Source organism: Littorina saxatilis, linkage group LG1 (assembly GCF_037325665.1).
Source record: "Littorina saxatilis isolate snail1 linkage group LG1, US_GU_Lsax_2.0, whole genome shotgun sequence".
Classification (NCBI taxonomy): Eukaryota; Metazoa; Mollusca; class Gastropoda; order Littorinimorpha; family Littorinidae; genus Littorina; species Littorina saxatilis.
This window is the reverse complement of record NC_090245.1, coordinates 47,795,202-47,821,614: the sequence shown is the minus strand read 5'-3', so window position 1 is coordinate 47,821,614 and position 26,413 is coordinate 47,795,202. Positions and strand designations below refer to the sequence as shown.

At 48.1% G+C, this 26,413-nt stretch overlaps 1 protein-coding gene across 1 annotated transcript; it reads right to left on the bottom strand.

Moving 5' to 3' along the window:
- Window positions 1–272: 272 nt before the first annotated feature.
- Window positions 273–26,406, bottom strand: LOC138976747 (zinc finger protein ZFAT-like). Its single transcript, XM_070349664.1, has 20 exons — window positions 26,324–26,406; window positions 23,613–23,781; window positions 23,013–23,288; window positions 21,745–21,843; window positions 21,258–21,389; window positions 20,239–20,414; window positions 19,234–19,383; window positions 18,341–18,539; window positions 17,535–17,693; window positions 16,130–16,266; window positions 15,462–15,649; window positions 14,073–15,142; window positions 13,420–13,633; window positions 13,047–13,150; window positions 12,626–12,804; window positions 10,383–10,483; window positions 9,217–9,430; window positions 8,579–8,710; window positions 8,090–8,257; window positions 273–1,487 (listed from the first exon to the last, which is right to left on the bottom strand). The coding sequence occupies exons 2-20, from the start codon at window positions 23,776–23,778 to the stop codon at window positions 1,236–1,238; spliced, it is 4,116 nt and encodes a 1,371-aa protein (XP_070205765.1). The 5' UTR covers window positions 23,779–23,781; window positions 26,324–26,406; the 3' UTR covers window positions 273–1,235.
- Between the last annotated feature and the right edge of the window lie 7 nt (window positions 26,407–26,413).

Genomic DNA, 26,413 nt, shown 5'->3' with positions numbered 1-26,413 from the left:
CTGTTACTAAAGTACTCACGACCTACGGCGAAGGTTAAAAGACCAATGGGTTCGACTTGCCTGTGAATGTAATGTTTTGTTTTGTCATAAATCAAACATTCCAATAACTTACTATCCTTGTTTTTTAATTCCTTGATAAGAATTCACACCATTACACACGTGACCTATGCACGTGCTCCCAATGATGGGCAGGGAGGGATTAATATTCGCAAGCCCCATGACGGTGCAGCCAACTCACACACACACAAACCAACAATCAGGTGAATAGCAAGTCGAGTTGATACATGACCAAGTTTAATAAAGGAAGCTCTCTTTCTCTTCCTCTCTCTCTCTTTGCCAGATTGAATCAGACATGCATAGAAGCACTCGCATAAAAAAACAAATACTACAGCACATCCAGCAAACGCATGAAAGTCTGATCTCTCAACTTTTCCATGCACCGTATTTGCTGAACCACATGTTTCCAAAAGCAGTAAACACGGCAACAGAACAGATGAGTCTTCCCCTTTTGTCAACATTTACACCTAAACCTTCAAGTTTCATGTCAACCCAAAGTAGTTATTTTTTTCACGTCTCATATCTGATATATATATATATATACTGTACATACATGCTGCATGAAAAAGTACAATGTCAATAGTCATACATATGTAGTATATCTACACATTTGATTGCTGAGAATGAAAAGTGCATTGAAGTCAAAATTGTCAGTATCAAAATATCATTGCATGCATTCCATACTATACATTGCTGTGTGCCTGGTCATTCATGCAGACGATTTAATGTACAACTTGCACACACACACTCATATAACAGCAGTTGCGACGTGTTTGCTTTTAATAACTTAAGAAATAATTCTACTATCAATAATCCCCCTCCACCTCATCTCCCCCTGTATCCCCCAACCACTTTGAACATTTCCAGAACACAAACACAGCTAACTCTGCCACCAGCTCTGTGTCGACAGTGTGTGTCTCCATGGGAACGCCCTTGAAGGAGGGCACAGTGCTAAGGTTATTGTCAGGGGTGATGACTAGTGACCACCAGCTACTCAGCCAGCAGCTCTGTGTCGACAGTGTGCATCTCCATGGGAACGTGTCAGGGGTGATGACTAGTGACCACTGGCTGTTCTGCCACCAGCTCTGTGTCGACAGTGTGTATCTCCACGGGAACACCCTATACTAGAGGGCACAGCGCGAAGGTCGTTGTCAGGGATGATGACTAGTGACCACCGGCTATTCCGTCACCAGCTCTGTGTCGACAGTGTGTATCTCCATGGGAACGCCCTCCATGGAGGGCACGGCGTTAGGGTCGTCGTCAGGGGCGATATACTGGATGACGTACTGTCCGTGGTCGGCGTGACCGTCGGCGTTGGTGACCAGGACCTGCTGACCGTCGTGCTGCTGGACGATGATGGTCTCCGGGTTGACCGTCACCAGCTGGCCATCCTCCGACATCACCTTGATCTCCTGCTGACCAAACGCTCCCTGGCAGAGACAGAGATTACCATTATTAATTACAATGTTTTAGTTATGGACTCGCACAGGCATGAAGCAAAACACACATCAACAGACATCACCTTGATCTCCTGCTGACCAAACGCTCCCTGGCAGAGACAGAGGTAGCCATCATTAGTTATGGACTCGCACAGATATGAAGCCATACACACAATGACACATGTCAAACATCACCTTGATCTCCTGCTGACCAAACGCTCCCTGGGAGAGATGGGTGACCGTCATTAGGTATGGACTCACACAGGTACAGTGGAGCCCTCTTTTAAGAGCCTTTAAATTAAGACTCCCCTTTTCAAGATTTCAATTTTTCAGATGTATTAAATAAAATCGAAAATTTTATTGTAAATTTTCATTTAATAAATATACCTACCCGAATCACATGTAGCAGTTGACTCAGTCTAAAGTGCTAGGTCTGAAAAGGCTACCCGTCTAAGGGGAGCAACCCCAACTAAAAAAGTGTAAACGTAGCTATGGTAATGACGACGCACCCAGGGAGTTACCTCCCCTCCTGCGTACTACGTCACTACTGCTACTGACCACGTGACCCCTATCATTCGACTCGAAGAATAAAATCTCCAAATCATAAGCGGGGTAGGTGGGAGGGACTACGATATGTGATTCGGGTAGGTATATTTATTAAATGAAAATTTACAATAAAATTTTCGATTAAATTACATATTCCTACTCCGAATCACATGTAGCAGATTGAAACAACAAGGCGGTGGGAAAGAAAAAGTTCAAACTCACTCTCAAATCCTTGTCAAGAGCTGACCCCCTGCCACCATGGCAGGCAAAGCTCTAGATCCATCCTGGCGAAGAGCCGAGATGTCACGCAGGTAAAAATTCATGAAGACATCCTCGGAACGCCAGTATGCGGTGTGTAGCACCTCCTCCAGTCTTCTTGATCGTAACACGGCCAAGGAGGAAGCCCAAGCTCGCGTCTCGTGAGCCCGAGCTGATTCCAGAGGAAGGACAGGCTGTGTCCCCCCTTCATTGCGGCGGCTCCACTCGTAAGCATGCTTAATGAGCGCCGACACCCACCGGGCCAAAGTCGTCTTAGTAATATCCTTATGTCTCTCCGTATTGAGAGAAATAAACAAAAGCTTTTGAGCTGCGGATCTAAGAGACTGAGAACGGGCAAGGTAGATGTGAAGGGCTCTAACAGGGCAATTTACTAAGTCTGGATCATTCGGAGCCTGGACAACGGCCTGACATGAACCAAAGGAGAAGCTCGCTCGGGAGCCTGGTTTTTCGCAAGAAACTCAGGTCGAAACCGCAAAGTAACGGACCCATCTGATTCAAAGGAAATGTCGTCCGAATTACCGGAAAGAGCGTGGATCTCACTGCCCCGTCGTGCCGATGCTAGCAGCAAAAGGAAAAGGGACTTGCGTGTAAGATTCGCAAAACTGGCATCTCTGAGAGGTTCAAAATCCGCTGAACGCAGAAACTCCATGACCAATAAGAGATCCCACTTAGGAACGGGCGTACGAGACTTGACGTCAGAAAGGGAAGCGCCCTTGATGACTCCAGCGATCACACCACTAACATCTATAGAGCGACCTATCTGGCGTAGGATCGCCGAGATGGCCGATCTTCTTACTTTCAACGAGGCAGCAGAAGCTCCCTGAGAGGACATGAAAGCAAGGTGGTTCGCCACGTGCATCGTGCGGGGCGCCGTAGCATCCAGCCGATGCTCGTGACACCAGGTAACCCAGGCCCTCCAATGTGACTCATAAACGGACGAGGTAGATGCCCTGTGCGAGCGTCCTACCAGGTCCATGGTCAGATCTGATGCCCCTTTGCGCCTCAGAGAAGACCGCACAACCTCCACGCGTGAAGATTCAGCATCTGAGGCTCTGCGTGGAGGCTGCCGGTGTGAGGCTGAACCAGTTCTCCTCGCGTGAGAGCGAGAGGAATGGGAGGGCCCTGGGCGAGTCTCAGCAGGTCCGGGAACCATGGCTGAGACGGCCAAAGAGGAGCGATCAGCAGGAGGGACGGGCCCTCCTGCTCCGCCTTCCTGAGAACTCGCGTGAGCAACTGGAATGGCGGGAACGCGTAAGCCTCCAGGCCTGACCAGGAAATGTCCATCGCGTTCGTCTCCCACGCCTCGGGGTCCGGGAATGGTGAGACGAACACTGGTAGTCTCTTCGAGAACCTGGTGGCAAAAAGGTCCACCTGAGGTTTCTGCACAAGAGACCAAAGACGATCCAGCGCTCCGTGAGTGATGGTCCACTCTGTTTGAAGCACTCTGTCGGAGCGGCTGAGCGCGTCCGCCAGAGTGTTCAAGCTTCCGGGCAGGTACCTGGCCGAAAGCCTGATTTGATGCTCTGAACACCAAACCAGGATCTCGCAGGCCCTGGCCGAAAGCGACGGAGACCGCGACCCTCCCTGCTTGTTGATGTAAGCTGCCACTGTCGTGTTGTCTGTAAACAGACGAACATGCTTGGCCTGAAGGGAGGGCCGGAACTTGTCCAGAGCTAGAGCCACGGCTTCTAGCTCCAGCAAGTTGATGTGCTGCATCCTCTGATCTGCCGACCACAGACCTGACGCAGTCAGCTGGTCTGTGTGAGCCCCCCACCCCACCAAGGACGCGTCCGTGAACAGGTCCAAATCTGGGGCAGGAAGGGCTATCGGCACGCCCCTGCTCACCCACTCCGTGTCCAGCCACGGAAGGGTAGCGGATTGGAACCATCCCTGGAGAGGGATGAGGGCATTCCAATCCACCGTGGGAGAGTCCACGAACGGTTTCAGCGCCAGCTGAAAGGGCCGTTTGTGGACCCTCCCCAAGGGGACCAGGAGAGCCATGGACTCCATCTGCCCTAAGATGGAGGCCAAAGTCCGCAGGGAGGCCCTCGGGAGAGGCAAAGTGGAGCGTATGCACGCCTGGAGCTTGTCCACCCTCTTCTGAGAGGGCTGGACAGTCCAAGCCACCGTGTCGAAAGACATTCCCAAGTAGGTGAACGTCTGACACGGTGTCAGCTCCGACTTTGATCGGTTGATCGAGAAGCCAAACATGTTGGCCTCCCGAAGAACCGATTGGGTATCCTGCTCGCACCCCGCCTGACTCTGACTCAGGATGAGCCAATCGTCCAGGTAGGCACGTAGCCGGACACCCCGCGACCTCACCAGCGCGCAGACCTGTCTCACGACCATGGTGAAGACCCAAGGGGCGAGAGACAGGCCAAAAGGAAGGGCGCGAAACTGGTAAACCTGACTTGCCCACCGGAAACGAAGCCATTTCCGGTCGGCTGGATGCATAAGAATGTGGAAGTATGCATCCGTCAGGTCGATGGAGGTCGCCCAATCTCCCGGGCGGAGAGAGTCCCTGACCGACGCTGGCGTCTCCATCTTGAACCTTATCTCCCTCAAAAAGGTATTGAGGAAAGACAGGTCCAAGACAGGACGCCATGCCCCTGAGGCTTTGGGGACGGCGAAAAGCCGTCCGTAAAACCCAGGGGAACTGTGGTCGTGGACCTTCTCCACTGCGCCCTTCTGCACCAGGGAGTCTATTTCCGACCGAAGGACGGAAATGGCTTCCTGCGAGGAGGGAGGCCTGAACGCCGGCGGACGCCTGACCAGAGGAGCCTTGCCATCTTTCCAGAGAAGACGGAAGCCCGACCTCACGACCCCCATAATCCATTGACTCTGTATGGACACGAGCCAATGGGAAAATGCCCGGGAAGGGCCCCCCGCCATCACCAGAGTGGAGGGCGGGGTGGGGGGGAGATCGGGAGCACTTCATTGGGGGTGAGGCTTGCTTCCAGAGCCGCCTCTCCCCCTGCCGGAAGACGGTCGTCGTCTCGAGCCACGAGAAGAGGAACGTCCACGACCCTTGTCTGCCGGTTTGGGAGGGCCAGCAACCTTAGCCTGCTTCGGCTGAGAAGGCTGAGACTGCTTGGACTGCTTAAGGCTGTGCAGGGAAAAGTCAGAGAACTGCTGGTCCCTGTTTGCCTGAATTTCCTGTCTTCGGGCGTCAAAAACGAGATGCCCGAAGAGGGAACCCTCCAAGACCGGTGAGGCACGCAAAGTGTCCTTGGTTGCCTGATCCGAAAACTGAGAGTGTGCCAGAAAGAGATCCCGACGACACATAACAGAGTGCGCATAGTGCACAGCAGAAAGTCTCATTTGTTCTTCATTGACCCTCGCAAGAGCGGCCAACAAAGTGGAGACGTCATCCGCATCCTGATCCTCGCTGAGAGAGAACGGATTCAGCGAATCAGTGAGGGCACGAGAGAGGGCCCGAATGAGAGTCTCAGCAATGGAGGCAAGCTCCAGCTGCTGACGCCCTGCCTCTTCAGAAGCAATCAGCGTGTTCTCAGAAAAGAGCACGCCGTCATCCTTCTTGATAGGCTTAGCCAACAAGGCCAGCATCTCCGGAGGAACTGTCAAAGATGAACGCGGGAGAGCGAACGCATCCAACAAGTTCCTCGGAGACTTCTGCAAGACCAACCGCCTGTGAGACGACAGTGCGAATGCAGAAGCTTGAGAAGGCGAAGCCATCCACTGCTGGGCCAGCTCCGGAACTGAGCCGTGAGGCACGAGCAGCGGAACCGGAAGTGAAGGAATTCCGCTTCCGGAAGGAGATGGCTTGGCCAAAACCTGAGAAAGCTGAAAAGCTATGGATGGAGACTCCATAAACCGGAAGTATGAGTCATCCTCCTTCCCAGAGCGAAAATCAGCCATCGCGGACGGAGCCGTCGAAGCGGCAGCCGAAGAGACCGAAGCCCCTTCCGCGAAATATCTCGAAGTGACCTCGGCAGCGGCCTCCAGTGCCACTTTGAGTCTCTCCGGATAACCAACACGTGCAGCCTCACTGGCGACGGACTGAATGTCCGAAACATCCGGCGAAGGACCGAAGTCCACGTTGCTGGTAGAAGGGCGGTGAACACCGTAACCGGAAACCGGAAACCCGTCCACTCCAACACCATCCGAACTCATGCCCTGACTAGGGTAAGAGTAAGAGGACGGCATGCCCACAGCCGCCGGAACCGGAACCGCAGTCGAAGCAACAACCGAAGACGGAAGCGCTGACTGCCCCGGCCAGGGCTGAGACACCTGCCCAAAGGGCTGGTGATGCCCCCCCGCGACCGCCGTCCGAGAGGAAGCGGAAGCGGAAGAAGCAGCCGATCCGGGCTGAGCCGGAAAAGCATCAGACGCGACCGCGAAAAGCGGAAGCGCAGACACTGTGGACGGCGGCCGGAAGGCCGAATGCCCAGAGGGCCACGTCCGGTCAACCCCGGAAACGACCCCAGCGGGTGCGTACATCGGGGGACCTATGCTTCCGGCGAGTGCCGGAAGCGCAGCAGACGGAACCGGCTGGTCGACTCCGGAAACGACCCCAGCGGGTGCGTACGTCGGAGGACCTACGCTTCCGGCGAGTGCCGGAAGCGTCGAAGCCTGAACCAAATGCCGCCATTGCTCATCAACACGATGGTCTTCCGTGAAGCCAAAGTGAGAACGAACAGGGGTTTGCGGGTCGTGAACCCGCCGAAAAGGGCTGCTTCCCAGCAGGGAGCGTCCAGCGGTCTCACTAGGACCTACGGACCAGCCCAACTTACTTGCGTCGCCAACCACAGCGGTAGAAGGCGCAGAAGCAACCACCTCGGCCAAGGACAGCGTCACAGCCGGAAGCGGAAAGGAAGCCAACGACGGGACAACGGAAGTCGAAGGCTTAGAACGCACCATCTCCTCTCTCACCAACGTGCGAAGCTCGGGAACCAGCGAAGAAAGCAACGATGAGACCAGCGACGCCGAATCTGCAAGCGGCAGAGAAGACGAGCGAGAAACAACAGTACGCGTAGGTTGAATTGACTGCCCAGCAACCGGCTGGTCACTCGGGGCAGAAATAGGGACCGTCATAACAGCATTGTTAGCCGCGTCGGAAACAACAACCAAAATAGGCTTAGGGACAGAAGTGGAAGACTTGGGTTTAATTTTTCCCTTCACATCAGCCTTGCCGCGCTTTTTGTCTCCGTCAGACATGCTGACAACAAAATGGCGACAAAAATTTCAAATTGGCTACCACAAAATACGTGACCAACACGTGGCCGAAAATTTCAAGTAGCAACTGAAAAATTACGTTCAATACAAGTAAAGGAACGAGCTCACCAACTACCAGTGCAGCGGGTGAAGAGACGGGTGTGGGTGCCGGTGGGTGTCTAAGCAAACACCAAACAGCGAACTTCCACTAGAGCCAAAAAATTCACGACCTGCTCCCTAGAAAGCTGAAGTGTCGAATGATAGGGGTCACGTGGTCAGTAGCAGTAGTGACGTAGTACGCAGGAGGGGAGGTAACTCCCTGGGTGCGTCGTCATTACCATAGCTACGTTTACACTTTTTTAGTTGGGGTTGCTCCCCTTAGACGGGTAGCCTTTTCAGACCTAGCACTTTAGACTGAGTCAACTGCTACATGTGATTCGGAGTAGGAATATGTAATTTAATTTTGTTTAAACCAACAGGCTAGCTCTGCAAGACTTTCATCAACACTGAAAGAAATCAATATACCGCTGAACAGCATTGACGGTAAATCACACAGCCTGGGACACACATTCCTCTCCACAAGCCAGACTCACCTGACTCTGCATGTTGATGATTTGCTGCAGCAGGGTAACTGCCGACGCTGTTTTCTCGTCAAGGTCGGCGCTGTTGACCGTCTCCCTCACGCCAGAGGTCAGCACCGACTCTTGCTCCATGATCTCCGTCGTCTCTGTCACTGCCTGTTCCTCAGCGCACTGCACAACCTGTGTGATACAACAACACGGTGACAGTTACACATGTGTGCTTCTTTGTGTCAAAACTCCTTTATCCTACACACGTGAAAGAGACCACCCATGTCATAACTAAACCATATACTCACAAGTGTGTAAATCATTTAAATGAGGTTGTGTCAAACTAGTTTGGCAGGGACCTAATTTCCCGCTGCTCATGACAACAATGTACCAGATGCTGGATGGATGGATGGATGGATGGATGGATGGATGGGTGGGAGGGTGGATGGATGGGTGGTAGGTGGGTGGGTGGATGGATGGACGGATGGATGGATGAATGGATGGTCAACTTACCTCCACCTCTGAGATCTGCATCTGTTCAATGCCAGCAATGTCCTGCACCTGCACGTGGTGACGAATCTTCAGATGCCGCTTCAGGTCCGACAGGTTGCCGAACAGGTAGTCACAGCTTAGGCACTTGAACACCTGCAATGGGAGGAGACAAGGACGCTGTACAATACGGTCACCAGCAACACATGCCTTGATGCACACACTCATGCATGCAAACAAACACACAAACAAAGACAGAAGGACATACCTGGGTCCCAGAGGCCACAGCGGTTGTTGTGTTTTCCAGTCCATGTAGTTCAGGGAAGAATTGCAGACCCTTGTGTACAGACAGACAGACAGACAGACAGACAGATACACACACACACACACACACACAAAGACAGAAGGACCTATCTGGAGCCTCGAGGCCACAGCGGTTGTTTTGTTTTCCAGTCCATGGAATTCAAGAATTGCAGACCTTTCTCTGCAGACAAACAGACAGACACTCACACACACACATAAACACACAGCCAGACATACTGACAGACAGAAGAGCCTACCTGGTGCCAAAAGGTGACAGAGTAGGTTGTGTTTGCAAGACGGTAAAACCTGGGAGAGTACTGCAGACACTGATGTCAAAACAGACACACAGACAGACAAACCTGGTGTTCAGAGGCGACAGAGGTTGTGGTATTGGCCAGCCCGTGGAGTTCGGGCGAGTACTGGAGACCTTTATGCGCACGGGCGTAGTGGATCTTCATGTAGCCGGCGGTGTTGGCGGAGTAGTCACAGTGGTGGCAGGTGAAGCGTTTCTGGACTTCGTGCGTCTCCATGTGCCGCTTCAGGTGGCTGCGCTGCTGGGCCTCGTACGAACACCTGGCACATAGTGAACAGTACTCGGATATCAGTGCTTAGTTCACATCATGGTACTCAGGTGTAAGTGCATATTTAACATAATTCTTCTTCTTCTTCTGCGTTCGATGTTCATATTATCGTGGAAGCGTAGACAGCCGATTTTCTCCCCACGCCAAGTTGGCTGCTGTCTTCCGTCTTCGGTGGTTGAGGTTCTTACTCAGGGTTGCCTCCTCCCCAAGAGTAGCTGCCTTGCTGGGCTGTCGAGTCCACTCTACCCGGGTTTGTTGTCGAAGTTTTCCTTCTCGTAGCCTTTGCCTTTCCCAAGGCGCACACAAGGCAGTGCGGGTTTTGAAATCGGAGTTGTCCTTCTCCTAGATGAGCGACCATCCAAGGTTGACGAGCCCCATCTGCCCGAAGCAGCTGGTTTAAAGGCGCCAGGGACCCGCCTGCATCCCTTCTCCTGTTAGTCGAAGACAGGGCCTGCCACGTGAAGGCCAGGAGCTGGATTTGACTGTCAGAGGTGTTTGGAGACACGAAGCCATATGGAGCATTTCTTGGGAAGTAGGCGCTTATCTCTACTTCCACCCCGGCATAACAGTCCTTGGGCCCCATTTAACATAATAATACTCAGGTACAAGTGCACATTTCACATCACGGACATTTCAATTCTCAACCTACAACACAATCGGTTTGAACAGATGGATGATAACTCAGTATGTAAGCAACAGTACACTTTATTTACTGAACAGAAGCAGATATCAGTGCAGCCCCACAGGAACACCCACAGGAAATGTACCTACTTTGGGTGGACTTAGTCCCCTCCTGCATCTGTGCATGCAAAAAAAAATCTGAGACTGCTATCTTGCGATGAAAAGCGTTTGATCATTATTTTTATTATTATTATTATTATTATTATTATTATTATTATTATTATCATTATTACCAACATCATGTCTGACAGACTGACACTCACTTGTCACACTTAAAGAGGTTTCCCGTCTTGTGAGACCGCACGTGCCAGCGAAGCGCCGTCTTGGATTTGTACGCCTTCCCGCATTCTTGACACGCAAATGGCTGAAGCAAAAGACACAACATGAAAAGAGTGGAATGAATACAGCGGAACCCACCCCCCCTTTTAAGACCTACTAATTTAAGACTTCCTATCTGTTAACACCTTTATTTTCCAGATTGTCTGTGCTGACTTTTTCTTCTTCTTCTTCTGCGTTCGTGGGCTGAAACTTCCACGTACACTCGTGTTTTTTGCTCGAGTGGAATTTTACGTGTATGACCGTTTTTTTACCCCGCCATTTAGGCAGCTTTACATCACTCCCATTCATAGACTTGATGGACACTTACAACAAACAGCAACATAACAAAGTCAGATCTGTCAATAATTGATTCTTTACAAATGCAGCTGTCATTGTTAACCATTTTCGAAACTTATGTAACAGCATTTTAAATGTCATTTTCTCTGCTTATGTTGCAGATGTCAATGCTGCAGTACCTCAAATCCAAGTTGTGTACCTGAAATATACTACACTATACTATATTATATTACATTATACTATAATATAGCTATTCTGATGAACACGTGGGGGAATTCGGGGGCTGTGATTGGATGGTCTCTTCCGATCATCAAAGCATAATGCTACGGAAGTCAGCCATTTTACTCAATATCCAAAAGCATATTGTCAATAACAAAGACGCATGGTTCCGGTTTACCCATCTGTACCACGCGGCGATGTTTCTATCGACAACAGCATACACTGACAACTTGAAATTCTTCTCGGGAATGTTTTTCAGCTTTACAAATGTCGATAGCATACCCTTTTCTGCTAACTTCCCGATGAAACAGGACTAAACCAATTATTTTCTGTCCCTAAACACCACAAAATGCCCAAAGTCGAAAGATGTAGTACAAACAGGGGCAGCCGTTTTTGTGTGCCTGTGTGAGCTCAGTTGCCGACTAACACAAACTCAGTTTCGCATTCGGCTTTTCTTATCTCGTAACTCCACACTAAATACCCCACTTCCCCCCTGAAGTATTGATGTACAACCCATGGCACTAACATTCATGTAGTCGTTTATAACTTAGGTTGAAACGTTCGCTTCATGACGAGACAAGTATAAATGCCATTCACCCAAACTGAAAACTTCTCTCTACAGAGCTACTCCCTAATGGACACCAGTTCGTGGGACAGAAGCACCATTCACCTGAAAACGTCTTGCCGTCTGCTCGCGTTGTACGGATTAGCTGTTCTCTTCTCCTCCCCTTGTTGCATCCTAGTTCTTCAGTTGTTTCTAGTTTTCCGTTGATGTTGTGTTTTGGTCTTCTTCATAAGTAGTCTTGTTCAAAATGAAAAAAACTCAAACTTCTTTTTGTTGTATACGAATGAACTAATAAAAAGCTGATCAACAGCTGTGTTGTCAAATCGAGTTTTTTTCCAAAGTCAGTGTGGCGCCTGCGCAAAACTAATGCGCATAAGAAACGGCGTCTGCTATCAAAACCTGAGATCAACGCATCGACTCAAAAACTGTCATTTTGTAAGTTTGGAACAACAAATCAAGGTCAGAACAGCTATATAATCGCTATTGTGTTTTCAGCGTACCAATAGGGTCCGATATTTAGACTCGAACAAGTATAATGCGACGAGTCGCTTGTCTCGTCTAAATATCGGACCCTATTGCTACGCTGAAAACACAATAGCTGGTATTATTCCATACAATATTATATCATGCTACACTATACTATAGTTTCCAAATCAGAACTGTCGTTTGTGATTACAGTTATCACACCACAGATAAAAATACCACATTCAGCACTGTTGTTTGTGATTACAGTTATCACACCACAGATAATACCACATTCAGCACTGTTGTTAGTGATTACAGTTATCACACCACAGATAATACCACATTCAGCACTGTTGTTAGTGATTACAGTTATCACACCACAGATAATACCACATTCAGCACTGTTGTGAGCCTGCAGGTTGTTCTTGAAGCGACAGGCGTAGGTACACAGCAAGCATTTGTACCGCTTCACCCATGCCTACCCCCCCCCCCCCCCCCTCTTCTCTCCCACCCCACACCTTGTGTGAGGACTGACGCAGCATGTGAGCCTGCAGGTTGTTCTTGGAGCGACAGGCGTAGGTACACAACGAGCATTTCAAACAGCTTCCCCCCTCCCTCCCTTCCTCCTCTGCCAGCACCCACCTTGTGTGAGGAGTGACGCAGCATGTGAGCCTGCAGGTTGTTCTTAGAGCGGCAGGCGTAGGTACACAGGGAGCATTTGTATGGCTTTACCCCCTCGTGGATCCAGATGTGCTTCTGCAGCTCTGAGTTGGCCCGGATAAACACACGCTCACAGTAGGGACATTTGTAGGAACGCCGTCCTGGAAAAAAGAACAGATAAATGTCAAGAGGGGGAGAAGCAAGTGGCTGAACCAGATTCGCTACACACTCAGCCACTTTTTGTTTGTTTAGATCTGAGAAACAAAGGGATGTAAGCACTCTAAATGCATACCACATCTTTGTTTAGGCTTAGGAGTTTAAAGAATCTATGTTTGAGGTTGACAAAGTTCTGGTAACAGTTTTGGGTGAAAGGTAAGCAGTAAGGTAAGTGACCAGTACTGACCCATCTTGCCCTGCATTTTGTGTTTGTGAGCGGTCAGCTTGTCCAGCTCCTCCCTGGGCAGGTCAGGGTGGGACACGGTCATGTGCACACGCAGTCGCTTAATGCTGAAACACAAAGTGATACATGTAATCATTTAAGCTCAAAAGTTCACAAAAAACACACTTGCATAATGTGTACATAAACTTGATGCGAATTGGTGAACTTATGAACAATTCCTGCTTGCTGTGTACATTTTCATCAACATCCCACTTTAAAAACAAGATTTCCTCCCAGTTCCGTACGACCACATTTAGAGGCACAATTTGACCATCACAGATTTTGGTTGCAATTACAGTCAGTACCGATAATATAAGACAAGAGTGAGTGAACCAACCTTTCAAACTTCTCTGTGCAGTGCGGACACTCTAGACCGCTGATGCCCAAGTGCGACAGCTGGTGGTTCCACAGGCGTGTGCGACTGGTGGCCACAAACTCACACTCCTTGCACGCAAACTTCACGTTTTGGTGTTCCCGCTCCACGTGGCGGCGCAGGTTTTCACGCGCGATTGCTCTGAACGGGCAGTCGTTACAGCGGAACGGGCGGTCACCTGGAAACAAGATACACAGTTCAAGATTTTGTCACAAAGGTCACACCAACTTTGACACAGTGTCGCAACAGATATGCAGTAAAAGATGGGCAGACATAGACAGAGAGGGATGAGAGAGAGTGGTTGACCGAAGTAAAACAATTCGTCACTGCTCAGAAAGGAGAGTAAACAAATACAAGGCATATGTGTCAAACCACAGAAGATTACCGACTTTGACTTTGCCTGTAGCTGACTTATATTTCCACTATTGGCACATTTTTAGATACTTGAATACCAGCAACTCTTTGAGAGGTGTTGTTTTGGCAGTACACGATTCAGTTTTTGTAACAGAGTGCTAAGTGTACCACTAACTCACCAGTGTGTGTGCAAAGGTGTGGCTCATAGTCCTGCTTGGTGTAGAAGTGTTTGTGATAAAGTGCTAACTGTGCCGGTGACTCACCAGTGTGTGTGCGAAGGTGTGGCTCATAATCCTGCTTGGTGTAGAACAGACGGCCGCAGAACTCACACTCCTCTGAGCCGAACGTCTCACGCATCTTCTGGAAGATTTGCATGTTCATCTTGCGGAAGCCGAGCCGCTCCACGATGTTCTTCTTTTCGTCCTTCTCTTCCCCCTGGCCCGATACACCTTCCCCCTCCACCTCTCCCTCCAGCCCCGCCTCCTCCTCAGTCTCCGCCTCCCCTGTAAGCCCCTCCCCCATCTCCTCCCCCTCCTCCCCCTGCACTTCACCCCCAGGATTAGGGACCAGGGGGACGTCACTGTCAGGGACAGGATCCAGGGACTGTGAGGCTGTCTGGGACAAGGCCTCGCCCCCTGCCCCCTGTGTGTTGGGTTGTGTGGCACTGCTTTCCCCCTGGTCAGTGAGGGCAGGGGAGGGGTCAGTCTTGGAGGCCTCGGTCACCAGCCTGGTGATGTCGGAGGTGGGCAGAATGTCGGTGACCCCGTCCTCGTCCACCATGACAGTGATCACCTCCTTCTTCACCGTCGCCAAGCTAGGCCCCTCCCCCTCCACCTGTGACACGCCACTTGCTGTGTGCACTGCCTCCCCTCCCTCATCCACCCCCCAGTTGCCCTCCCCTGCTACCGCACCCGCCTCTGGTGCTGCCGCAGTCTCCCCCACCCCATCTACTGTACTAGTTACAGTGCCGATTTCAGTGCTGGTTTCTTTGGTGGTCTCTGTGTCGGTCTCCATGCTTGTTTCCATAGTGGTCTCTGCGATGGTCTCGGTGCGTGTCTGGGTGACAGTGTCAGTGTCAGTTTGTGTCTGGGTGATGGTGTCAGCGTCAGTGTGTGTCTGGGTGATGGTGTCAACATCAGCATCAGGTGCAGTGTTGTTCACGGCGGAGGCGGAGAGTTCAGGGGGCAGGTTGACAAAGGGTTTGTCGGCGGCCGGCAGCTGCTCGTCGGGTTCAGGTAGGTAGAGACTGCTGTTGATGCAGCGCTCAAACAGATTCCCTCTCCCCGCCACCGACTGCTGGTCACCATGGGAACCAGACAGGTGCTCTAGGAGCCTGCAGAGTGAGAAGGCACAGTAGTAATAACAGTGAGACTAACTGCTGGTCACCGTGGGAACCAGACAGGTGCAAACGAACGGTAGTATAACAGTGAGACTGACTGAAACTTGATTGTCCATTGGACTGTATGTAGTAACATGGAAGAGGGAAAGGACCAACTACACAAAGAGACACACATAATGACCAAAAAACTCATTCCATGGTAGATACAAATTAAAACCAACACACCAAGAGATACAGAGACAGAGATACTGACTCCCTTGAAATACTGGGATGTACAAGGCAAAGAAAGACACAGACAGTGAGGTAGACTCACTTGACAGTGGAGAGGAATTTGGCGCCACAGAGGATGCAGCAGTAGAGGACCCGGTGCTTGAGGTAATGTTTCTCCAGGTACACGCGGCGACTCGCCTGATACTCGCACAGCTCGCACTGGTGAGTCATGTTGACGTCACGGATGTCGTGCACAAACAGGTGGCGGTCCCTGTCGATCTTCTTCTTGAACTGGTACACAGACACACAGACAGTGCTGAGTATTTCATCACACACACACACACGCACGCACATACACACACTGACACAAACATAGTGCTGAGTATTTTGTCACACTCACACATAGTGCCAAGTATTTCATCACAAACACATCCCCCAAAATCGGCGTATGCTGCCTGAATGGCGGGGTAAAAACGGTCATACACGTAAAAATCCACTCGTGCTAAAATCATGAGTGAACGTGGGAGTCTAAGCCCATGAACGAAGAAGAAGATCACAAACACACACACTCAGTGCTAACTATTTCATCACACACACACACACACTGACACAAACATAACAGTGAGTAATTTATCGCACACACACACACTCACACATAGTGCTGAGTATTTCATCACATACACACACACACACACATCACAAAAATCGACTCTCAACTCCAACATGAGCAAGGACAGAGTAAAGTTCAACAAGAAAGATGCCAAAGCCAACCTTTCTGTTACAGACGTGACACTGGTGGATGACGGTGGAGCCGCTGACTTGTCTCCCCTGAAGGAAGGTCTGCAGGTATTTTTGTCCCTTGCGTGTGTTGCTGTGGTACTTACGTACGTGGTTGATCAGCGACTTGCCTATAAAACAACACCACGGTAAACAAACGCACTGGAATACAATACCTGAAACACAACATACACTAAACACTCTGTAGGTATTGTTCCCCCTTGCGTGTGTTGCTGTGGTACTTACGCATGTGGTTGATCAGCGACTTGCCTGACATGCACAACTTTACACATCAAGTATTGTTCTTTCGTTATTATATTTGTCTGTCACAAAACAATAGCATGTATTCGGACAAAACTCGTACCTTATTGACATTTTTGCCTGTCACAAAATAATGGCTTATCTCAAGAACTCTGTTATAATCTGTAGGCTGCTAACATAACCAGAGCATGGTATCCAAGACTTTGTTTATTTTGGTCTTAGCCTGCCTCCATACAACTGCATGCATTACGTACTCTCCTTTTATGCTCCTCATTCTAACAGCTCACCAGCTTTCTACATGTATTTCATTTTGTGCACAAACCTGGGAAACAAGTGCAGTTAGATTCTCCCGCGTCTTATGACTAAAGCTGTGTACGTATTCTTTTCCGCAATAAAGCCTCTCATTAAATCTGACAAAGTCAAACTCGTGAAGTCAACTTCATGAAGCTGGCTGCAAGAAGCTTTGGCACTGAATTTTTGCTAAAAGGTTTTGTGAAGACTTGGCGAAGTCAACTTAGGGCTGGATTAAGGACAGCCTTCACAAAATCCTTCCCTGTAGCATACAGTGACATTCCATGACTCTTTGCCTTGCTGTAGCTCCTGGGACTGGGTGGCCGAGTGGTAACGCACTTGCGCTCGGAAGCGAGAGGTTGCAAGTTCGACCCTGGGTCAAGGCGTTAGCAATTTTCTCCCCCCTTTCCTAACCTAGGTGGTGGGTTCAAGTGCTAGTCTTTCGGATGAGACGAAAAACCGAGGTCCCTTCGTGTACACTACATTGGGGTGTGCACGTTAAAAGATCCCACTATTGACAAAAGGGTCTTTCCTGGCAAAATTGTATAGGCATAGATAAAAATGTCCACTAAAATACCCGTGTGACTTGGAATAATAGGCCGTGAAAAGTAGGATATGCGCCGAAATGGCTGCGATCTGCTGGCCGATGTGAATGCGTGATGTATTGTGTAAAAAAATTCCATCTCACACGGCATAAATAAATCCCTGCGCCTTGAATATGTGCGCGATATAAATTGCATAAAAAAATTTTTTAAAAAATAAAAAAATAAATCCCTGCGCTTAGAACTGTACCCACGGAATACGCGCGATATAAGCCTCATATTGATTGATTGACTGTAGCTCCTACCTGTGGCGTAGTCTTTCTGGCAGATGGCGCAGGGGTGGCGTTTCTTTTCGTGAGTCGCTTCATGCTCCACCAGGTGGCTCTTGTTGACGGAGTGAAAGTCGCAGTGCTTGCACTGGTAGTACTGGCCTGTGTGCTTCCGCATGTGTGTGTACAAGTTGCCTGCAACAGTACATATCTACATGACACATGTGTCAGGTAGTACTGGCCTGTGTGGTTCTGCATGTGTGTGCACAGGTTGCCTGCAACAGTACATATCTACATGACACATGTGTCAGGTAGTACTGGCCTGTGTGGTTCTGCATGTGTGTGCACAGGTTGCCTGCAACAGTACATATCTACATGACACATGTGTCAGGTAGTACTGGCCTGTGTGGTTCTGCATGTGTGTGCACAGGTTGCCTGCAACAGTACATATCTACATGACACATGTGTCAGGTAGTACTGGCCTGTGTGGTTCTGCATGTGTGTGTACAGGTTGCCTGCAACAGTACATATCTACATGACACATGTGTTAGGTAGTACTGGCCTGTGTGGTTCCGCATGTGTGTGTACAGGTTGCCTGCAACAGTACATACCTACATGACACATGTGTCAGGTCATATATTGGCATACTACATGTGTGTGCCAGTTTACAAGTTTGTGGGGTAGGATATTTGGTACATCATTACCTGCTTTTCAATTCTTTGGGGAACAATTGGTATACCTGTATCTACCTTTCAAAAGCTGGCATAGGAGCATTGAACAGGTACACCTGTACTTATCTTTCAGTGTTGGCAGCAAAGAACATTGAGTACAGATGCACCTACCTTTAGTGTTGGTGGCGTAAGAGCACTTGGTGCACTTGAACGGCTTTAGGTCGGTGTGCACCAGGCAGTGCAGTCGCATGTGGGACAGGGTTTTGAACACCTTCTCACACACCGTGCAGGAGTACAGCGACAGTGCAGACAGCTGGCCACGCCCGTACGACCCCGCATTCTCGTTGATGTCCTGGTCTATCACATGCACCTGTGCAAAACAACAGTCAGTGCATTCTTTCATTCTTTTGGCCAGGTAGAACAAATCAAGGAACAGCTCACCAGAAAGGGAATCATAGTCATAACCTAAGACAAGCTGATGATTCTTTGCACCCTCTCATGCCTCTAAGAACTGAGAAAACAAAATCAGGGGTTGTATTTCTTGAAGAGGTGCGTAATTACAATTTTCAGATTTTAAATGACCAAAGTCATCAATTAATTTTTAAGCCTCCAAGCTGAAATGCAATCCCAAAGTCCGGCCTTCGTCTAAGCTTGCTTGGCCAAAATTTCAATCAATTTTATTGAAAAATGAGAGTGTGACAGTGCCGCCTCAACTTTTACAAAATGCCGGATATGACTTCATCAAAGTCATTTATCAAAACAATGAAAAAAACGTCTGGGGATATCATACCCAGGAACTCTCATGAAAAATTTCATAAAGATCGGTCCAGTAGTTTAGTCTCAATCGCTCTACACACACACACACACACCACGACCCTCGTCTCGATTCCCCCTCTATGTTAAAACATTTAGTCAAAACTTTACTAAATGTAAAAAGCTAGGTCTTAAAATGGGGGAAGTCTTAAATCAAGGGATCTTAGAAAGAGGGGTTCCACCGTATCAATGACGTTGGTAGCAAAGACAGTTGGTAGCAAAGACAGACGACAGACATCAAGTAAACTCACCTTAAACATGTGGTCAATGCAGCTCAGGTCGATGTTGAGCGTGGTCTCAAACTCAATCTTCTCCTCCTCACTGCGGAAGATGGGAACATCCTCAATGCCCAGCGTGTTTCTGTCCCGAGGCCCACCCTCTGTGTCTGCGTCTGTGTGCAGCTGAGACAGACACATTCTTCAGCCGTTAGCTCCCTCTGCTAAGTGGATTTTGAATTACATACTTATCTTTACACCAAACATTCGCAACCAAACAAATATCTGACACCTCATATACAATAGGTAAAGTAGATTTTCAGTAGCAGCCTCTGGATTTTTGTAACATTTATGTTTTGTTTTTGGTTTTTGTTGTAAAGTGTTTATGATTGTGTTCTATTCCGTCAATGGCGTCATTCTGGTAATGATGTTGTTATTGCTCTTGTAAAGCGCTTTGTGTGTTTCGAAAGCGCTATAGAAATCACCATTATTATTTATTAATAATCCTTACACCACACACTCACAACCAAAGAAAAATCTGACACTTCATATACAATATGTAAAGTGGATTCAAATGGCATAATAAACCTTACACCATACACTCACAACCAATCGGATACTTCATATACTATTGGTAAATAAAAAAAACAAGTTTGATGTGTTATCTCGAAAAAAATTTTTTGCTTTTGTTGCCCTGGTGATCTTTTGTATGTCCAATAATTGTACAACTGTGTCTGATCTCCAGCTCTCACCTATGCCGTCTTCACACGACGATGCAGTTTTGCTGTGTAACAATACCGCCAGTCCCTAGGCCTACCCTTGTGTGTGTGTGTAACTGTAAGTCAGTAGGGCCAAGAGGTTCTTTGGCTGTGTTCATGAAGGTGGGCCATTAAAAACAACCAAGCACACGTTACGTTGAGACTGAGAAATTGATTTCTTTCTCTCCTGTCCTGACTCAGGATTGAACCCTGGACCAGTGACACTGCTGTGCAACACACTGACCACTGGGCCAACACATCGTGCCAATCATCGTGATCATACCTGGATATTTTTGAAAGAGCCGTCCTTAGCGTTGGCACTGGCTGTGTCGTTCCCCTGAGCCTCCTCCGCCACCAACTCACTGTCCTCCGATTGGTCAGCTTCTGGTGGTGCCCGGTATTCCTCCTGGTCGTCGTCGATAGCACCCGCCTCCATCTCCTCCAGTTCCCCTTCATCCCCTGGGTCATGACAAGGTCACACTTTCAGTTCATTCTAGAACGCATCCGGTGCATGAGGGGTATGAAAACTCTGTTTGAACATTTCTCGGAGCCACCAATACCATAGTATAATTGTAACTCATCATTGCTTCACGGCTTTTCTTTCTCCCGACAACTGTCTACCAGAACATTTTTCACACTAAAATAATTCTAGCTTCAGACAGAGCCCCCTGTACTCCCACAAAACACTCACAACACAAGCTGCCCAGATACAGTCCAACCTGTCTCCAACGACCATCCAGGGAACGACCAAAAGTGGTCATCATAGACAAGTGGCTGCAGAAATTTGATTTATAGAGGACAAAAATCGTCAGTTCTTTTATTCCTTTTCTTACAGGTCGTTTTGGACAGGTAGTCATTATCGAGAGGTTGTAACAGGGGCAGGTTCAACTGTAATGCAACAGACCTCATCACTTCCATCAGCCACTCCAACATTGCTCACTACACTGCAGAGATTCTCACACATGTTGGATCTCCTTTTATTTCACTTACTGTCTTTAGTATCCCATTGCTGGGAAATTTCCGGGAGGCTTCCTCCCAGTGGAAAAATAGCAGCAATAAGGGTCACGTTACCCCGGTGTAAGCATGTTTAAGTATTATCAGCCACCTGCTCTTATGGCAGAATGACCGAGGTCTTTTACACGCCACAGAGGTGACACGGGGGTGGGGCACGGTTACCTTTTTCTGAGTCTGCACATAAAGTTGACCAATGTTCGTCCTAGTCTGGATTCGAGCCTACGAACCTTGGATTATAAGCCCAATGCTCTACCAACTGAGCTACCAGGCCCATAGCACTGTGCTCACCTGAGTCCAGCCTGACCTCCCGCTTGCTGATGTCGATGTAGAGGGAGCTGGCCAGACACTTGTGGGTCTTGAAGTGCCGCTCCTTGTTGAACGTGCGATGACAGTTGGGGCAACGCAGCTTCCCGTCCTTGTCTGCACGCAACCGTCAGTGAGGGATAAGCAACATCATAACCACTCCAAAACATACAGCAAACTGATAAACATGTGAAAACACTGTAAAACAATACAGTGGAACCCCCCTTTTAAGACCTCAAAATATCTGAGAAAATCAGGTCTTAAAAAGGAGGCAGTCTTACAACGGGGGTAAATTGACAGAGGTTATGAACCAAAAATCTGAAAAAACAGGGTCTTAAAAGGGAGTGAGTCTTAAACTTGGAGGGGGGGGGGGGGGGAGGTGTCTTAAAAGAGGGGTGCTACCATACAATGACTACAAGCAAGGTGGAGAAACAAAGTCAAGGGGTACCAGCTGTAAGCAAAAACAAGGGACCTTTTTCTGGCACGTTGGGTTTGACGGGAGTGGATGGTACAGCCTCCATGGGCTCTGTCTTTATCTCTCCGGCTTTCTTCGGCTTCCGGCCGCGCCGCCCTGCACACACCCAGTCATATTGTTGTCACAATCATTTGTATACATACAGCAAACACTCACCCTCACCCCTACACACAGCCACTCATCATCATCTTCTTCTTCTTCTGCGTTCGTGGGCTGAAACTCCCACGTACACTCGTGTTTTGCACGAGTGGAATTTTACGTGTATGACCGTTTTTACCCCGCCATTTAGGCAACCATACGCCGCTTTCGGAGGAAGCATGCTGGGTATGTTCGTGTTTCTATAACCCACCGAACTCTGACATGGATTACAGGATCTTTTTCGTGCGCACTTGGTCTTGTGCTTGCGTGTACACACGGGGGTGTTTGGACACCGAGGAGAGTCTGCACACAAAGTTGACTCTGAGAAATAAATCTCTCGCCGAACGTGGGGACGAACTCACGCTGACAGCAGCCAACTGAATACAAATCCAGCGCGCTACCGACTGAGCTACAGCCCCGCCCACTCATCATCATCAAAATCATTTGTACATACAGCAAACCCTCAACTGAGCCTCTGCCTCCTTTGCTTAATTTGGCTGTTGCCTCCCCACCCCCCATCACTTCAACCTTACACACAGCCACTGCTCATCATCATCATCATCACAATAACTCCAATAGCAAACAGCCTGACTCCTGCCTGTCTTCTTCTGCTAGGCACAGTAGACTTCAACACACTGCAACACCTGCTGGTCAAGCACTGTCGACACAGTCATCAAGAAATTGACTGCAGTACGACAGGAAACAAACCCGCCTCCCCTTTTTGGCATCGACCTGACAACCAAAACAAAACCTCAATCTCTACATAACAGCAGGAGGCGTAATTTCGTTAGAAAAAAAAGGCTAGTTCAAAATTCAGAGAGTAGTTTGCAAGCTGAGATAGTTACTACTACCAGTGATTGAATGAGTCATCCTGAAAAAGAATGAAGTTAAAAAACAAAGGATTACTGTACTCACCGATACAAAGACGACACAAGACGATAAAGAATTTTTGCCTCTGGAAGCTTCATCAGGAAAAACAAGAACACAAAAGACAACAAAAAGCAGACGCAACACGGAACGAACAAGGTTTGAAAGAAAATGGAGGGGAAACACGCAAAAAAGGGGGCAGAAAGAATGTGAACACTAAAGTGAAAAACTGGGAGAGAAGCTGCTGTGAGACTGTGTACCTGGTGTTTTCTTGGGCACATGTTCTGTGTTGGTCTGCGGTGTTTCCTCCCCCGCCCCAGTCACCTCTATCACCGCACTGCCCTCCTTACCACTTGTAGTCACGGCAACAGGCTCCAGCTGCAGGGTGTCGGAGGCGATGTTGGTGGTATCGTTGAGGATGATGTACGTGCGTGTGCCTCCGTCACCCTCCTGGTTGTGCAACGTCGCCAGGCGACCTTCATCCGCCATCTCGTTCAGAAAGGTCAGGGTCGTGGGAGAGGCACCGCTGCCTTCTTCTGCAAGGAGTTTGATACGGGAATGCTCAGACTGTGACAACTCACATCACTTCGCAAAAATTATAATTTTGTATAATCAATGTTGAACACTCATTACAACAGGTGAAAAAGGCATACTCTCTGAGTCACAGAACTTATCAATATCATTTGTTATACTTATAGTTTAATGTTGAACCCTCATCACAACAGCTGAAAAAGACACACGTCTCTCTGACTCTGAGTCACAGAAATGATCATTTGTTATAGTTTAATGTTGAACACTCATTACAACTGGTGAAAAATGACACTCTCTGAGGAGGGATGACAATCAGTGATTTCCCTTACCCATGATCCCGTCTGCACCGGTGAGCTCAGTGACCTCCCCTGAGTGGTCAACGTGAACCTGGATAACGTCTGGCTGTGAGTGTGAACATCCTTTCTGCTTGTGCTGCATGAACACCTCCATGTCATTGAACGCATCCTGACACGTCCCGCAGATAAATGTGTCCATTGTCTGAAACAGCGCAGATTCCATCAAAGAAAACAGCCATAAATTACATGTGTCCATCCTCTAAAACAACACACGTTCCCTCAAAACGAGTATCTTTGAATTAAAGCAGTCTTCAACATTGATTGATAGTAAAATCAGGCATGAAAACTGAAAAAAAATAAAATACTGAAAACAAAATTCAAAGGCGCGTAGCGCCAAGTTTCGCAGGCGCATAGCGCCAAGTTTCGCACGCGCGAAGCGCCAAGACTTCTAGGGGGGTCCGGGGGCATGCCCCCCCGGAAAATTTTTTGTTCAAGGGTGCAATTTGGTGCAATCTGGGGCTATCTGAGCCTTAAAATTGGATTCAAACATGGCCCCAAAACTATTTTACTATAACTATGACTAGGAAAAAAAAAAAAAAAAAAAAAAAAAATATAAAAAAAGGAAAAATACTGAAAATAAAACAAAATACGGTTTATTTTTTTCAAAAATACGGAAAATACGGAAAATACGGAGAATTTTCATGCCTGTAAAATTGAAAACAATCATTTATAGCAAAAATGAGCGCTAAAGGTCACGCAGGAAACACTTACAGCAGTGCTGCAGTAAAATCACTACTTTTTGTGGGGGGAAAACTCTGCATCGCTCTGGCAGTGGCACCTTTTTCTTCAAGAGACAGACTTGACCAAGTGCACTGACTACCCTGCACTTGATCAACAAAATAACCATTTTGTGGGAAAAATGCAGCGAAGTTGACATATATAATATTCTTTCTTCTGTTCACTACCTTCTCATTATGCCCTTTCTTACTTTCTTTTTGTTTGCTTGTTTGGTACATGTGTTGTTTGTCAAGTTCAAGGACTTGTTAGTCCAAGATCAGTGGCTCTTTTGTAGTTTGCAACGGTTTTAAATTTGATTCAATGATCAATCTTCCTTAACTCATCGTCTCCCAGGTACGGATATCCGTACCCACTCATATATATATGGCTTTATCCGTACCCACTCATATGGCTTTATCTGACCAGGTACGGATGTATCCGCTCAAACTGTTAGCTTCAGTCTCTTCCTGTAATGGCGATCTAACGCCTGCATTCCTGCGTGTTGATACACAGTTACTACAATTCTGACTGACCTGCTGCAGCACAGCTGGTCTCGGCAAAAAAAAAACTTGGTCAACATAGGTGGGGCAGTGTTGTTGCCAGGCCTCGGTCTTCGGTCTCTGATGCATTCCTTTCTGATTAGACGCATTGGACCTTGCCTTGTCCGGTCGATGGACCGATAGTTTTTACGTTTTGGTGGTCAACTGACCGATATATATTCGTACAAGGTGGACAAGGTCTGCAATGAATGGAATGGGAGTTGCAAAGTCGGAAAGCAATCCCCGATCGAAATGCTCATGTTCGCTACGAGTGAAAATGCACTCGATGCCGAGTTCGTGTTTGTCGTCATTGACACTCGAGGCTGCGTTTACGGAAATACCCGATCCATACTAGAAGTACATGGCAGAAGTACCTATTTATCGAAAACGGCGCAAACAGCGGAAAGTTCATCAATATAATACTACGGCATGGTAATGCGAAGATCAGGCAGGATCCCTACATTCGCACACCGGGCACTGTATTGGAAAGGGTAGGCCAGGAATGTCAGGCTCTTTCTTCTCGCAAAGTTTATGAACAATTAAAACTAGGAAGCGACATCAAAGCAATGCCAAAGGACTTGAAACAGGTTCAGAATAAGAAGGATAAGGAAAAACGCGAATAGCCTGAAAATGTTGCAAAAACAAAGTTGCTAAAAGTTGCAACAAAGTTGTAAAAAAAACCAATTGCAACAAAGGTGCAAACAAACTTGGACCTATTGGTTTTTTAAAGCCAGGACATTTGGACCTATTGTTTTTTTTTAAGGGAGGTCCAAATGACCTATTGTCTTCTTAGGCTGGCAACAACACTGGTGGGGTAGAAAGTGTTAAATGACCCTTTCCCATTTCCCAGACTTGCATGCATGCATGTAGTTAGAAACTAACAGGTTAATTTTGGCAGTTTGCAATTCCCTCATAAAATGACAGGTAAGCACTTTTTCATCAGATCATATATAGTGTAGTGGGAGGAGATGGAGGAGTGCCTATTCTGGTCTAAATTCGTGCCAGCTTTGCTAGGCACAGATCTGGCAATGGCATTGACGGTGTTGATGTTCTGCACTGAACAGTGTCAGTGAACGCTTTGAATTCATTATTTCACATCAACTACTACATTTATTGTGCAGATTAATGTCGTTGCTTTACAACTCAGCAGGGGCAGTCATACTGCCGTAAGGGTAACAGTGACAGCATTACTGATCATTCCATCCTTTTCCACTTAGTCTCAAGTCTAGCACAGCGAAAGCGGAAAGGTACGAAACAAAATTCGAAAGTCATGCGTACAGCTTTATCACTGGTAGAAAGGAGCTAGTTGCACTCAGAGAACGATCATACGTAACTACAGCAAGAAAAGATCAACTGCTCAGTTTGAATAGCACAAACACGGAAAAAAAGATACTGCAAGTAGACCTCTTGCCCTCATGCTTGTACTACCTCCACAAAAATCCTCAGCTTTGAAGAAAACGTAGCATCAGACCCTTTGCGGCTCTAAAATGGCGACCAAATTGTCATTTGCGTCACGTG